This window comes from Seriola lalandi, unplaced genomic scaffold (assembly GCF_002814215.2).
Source record: "Seriola lalandi dorsalis isolate HSWRI2012SDOR001 ecotype SW California unplaced genomic scaffold, Sedor1 jcf7180002003224, whole genome shotgun sequence".
Lineage (NCBI taxonomy): Eukaryota > Metazoa > Chordata > Actinopteri > Carangiformes > Carangidae > Seriola > Seriola lalandi.
The window spans coordinates 1-1,852 of record NW_019473880.1 but is presented as its reverse complement, the minus strand read 5'-3'; the positions used below and the strand labels follow the sequence as shown (position 1 = coordinate 1,852).

Below are 1,852 nucleotides of genomic sequence, written 5' to 3'. Positions count from 1 at the left end.
GACCGGAGCTGGGACTGGGACAGCCCGCAGTGCCGTGCTCACATGGACGAGATCTTTTTCCGCCAGCATGACTACATACAGGTGGGCAGCCCGGAGCACAAAGAGTTCTGGGCTTTCTTTGAACGCTTCCAGAGGTTTAAAACAAAGAGGGACATGTCTGGGTCAGGGGGAGACAGACGAAAAGAGGACAAAGAAGAAGGGAAGGACAGAGCAAAGACTGGAAAGGTAGATCTTGGCCTTCCTAAAGAGTATGATGCTCGCTACCGGATTAATGTATCTGTGTGCACCAGGGACGTCGAGGAGCGCCTGGGAAAGTCAGATCACAGAAGCAGGCAGAGATCCTCAGGGCCAGGCAATCAGGAGATCTCAGACTGCCGTCTGGCTCTCCTGCACTTCCTGGACTTCAGCCAGAGACAGAGCTTTGGAAAGCTGGCCAAGCTTCGCCGGGAGCAAAAGAACCTACCCATCTTCCAGTACCGGGACAGGATAGTGGAGCTGGTGCGAAGTCACCCTGTGGTCGTGGTGGCAGGGGACACAGGCTGTGGGAAATCCACCCAAGTGCCTCAGTATCTTCTGTCATCTGGCTTCAACAACATAGCCTGCACTCAGCCTCGGCGTATTGCCTGTATATCCCTTGCAAAGAGGGTCAGCTTCGAGAGTCTCAATCAGTATGGCTCAAAGGTTTGTCATCAGATGTAGATTTTTATCAAACCATATCATAGACTTGTCAAGCACAGTTTTAAAAGCAATTTGTTGACTTGTCCATGAACATTCATCCACCCAGCACATAAAATATCTAGAAGCACTCAGTCAGAGGCAACTGGAATTGTGGGAGATCTGTCATTTAACCAACTTCATCTGTTCATCTGTTCATCTGGTGGGAGGCTCAGGTGTTTTCTCCTCCATAGGATTCACAATTAGTCAGTAGAACTAATGAAGCTTCTTGGATGAATTGTGAAACATCTTCAAGTCCAGCAGCATTTGACTGATTGAGTGACCAAAAAGTATTCAGTTGCACTGCTGCCAACTGATTATTTTCAGTCAATTATAAAGTGAAAATACTAAACATTTGCATCACAAATGTAAACAAATGCTGTTAATTTTGTTTTATAATGAAAATGTATTTGTTTTTGTTAATTAATGTTAATTAAGCAACCAAGCGAGAAATATGAATGTATTACCTTAACTGTAGTAATGTGTGGAAAGCTATTTCCCTCTTTATTAACATTGTATAGTCTAAATAATTAATCAAAAAATACAGAAACATAAAGTAGTAGAAAATGAAAATCATGAATTGCAGATTTAGTCAAATATATTTTCTTATTTTTGCAGCAATGCAATAAGTACTTATTTGAAAAAAGAAACCGCATTAGAACTCATAAAACACAATGCTTATTTTCAGGTGGGGTACCAAATCCGCTTTGAGACCACCCGGACCACAGCCACCAAGCTTTCGTTCCTGACTGAGGGGCTGCTGCTCCGACAGATCCAGCAGGACAGGACGCTGGCTCAGTACCAGGTGGTGATTGTTGATGAGGTGCATGAGAGACATCTCCACTGTGACTTCCTTCTCGGGGTCCTGCGCTCTCTGGTGGCTGAACGCCCAGACCTGCGACTCATCCTCATGTCAGCCACCATCAACATCAAACTATTCTCTGACTACTTCAGCAGCGCTCCTGTGCTGCAGGTACCAGGCAGGCTGTTTCCTATACAGGTAAGCAGAGGACACACTGTAATTACAGATGTAAATATGCATCTCACCAGAAGAAATCTGTTTTCAAAGCAACTAGTTTTGGTCCAAAAAGGGCTAAAGACCATCTATCCATTACTGTCAAAAATCTGAGAATAAAGG

At 44.4% G+C, this 1,852-nt stretch overlaps 1 protein-coding gene across 1 annotated transcript; it reads left to right on the top strand.

Moving 5' to 3' along the window:
* Nucleotides 1-6: 6 nt before the first annotated feature.
* Nucleotides 7-1,714, top strand: LOC111667037 (putative ATP-dependent RNA helicase DHX34; the record flags this gene model as incomplete). The annotated part of the gene is made up of 2 exons (XM_023422606.1): nucleotides 7-681; nucleotides 1,403-1,714. Coding segments are annotated over exons 1-2 (951 nt in total), but the record flags the coding sequence as incomplete, so codon positions are not given.
* Between the last annotated feature and the right edge of the window lie 138 nt (nucleotides 1,715-1,852).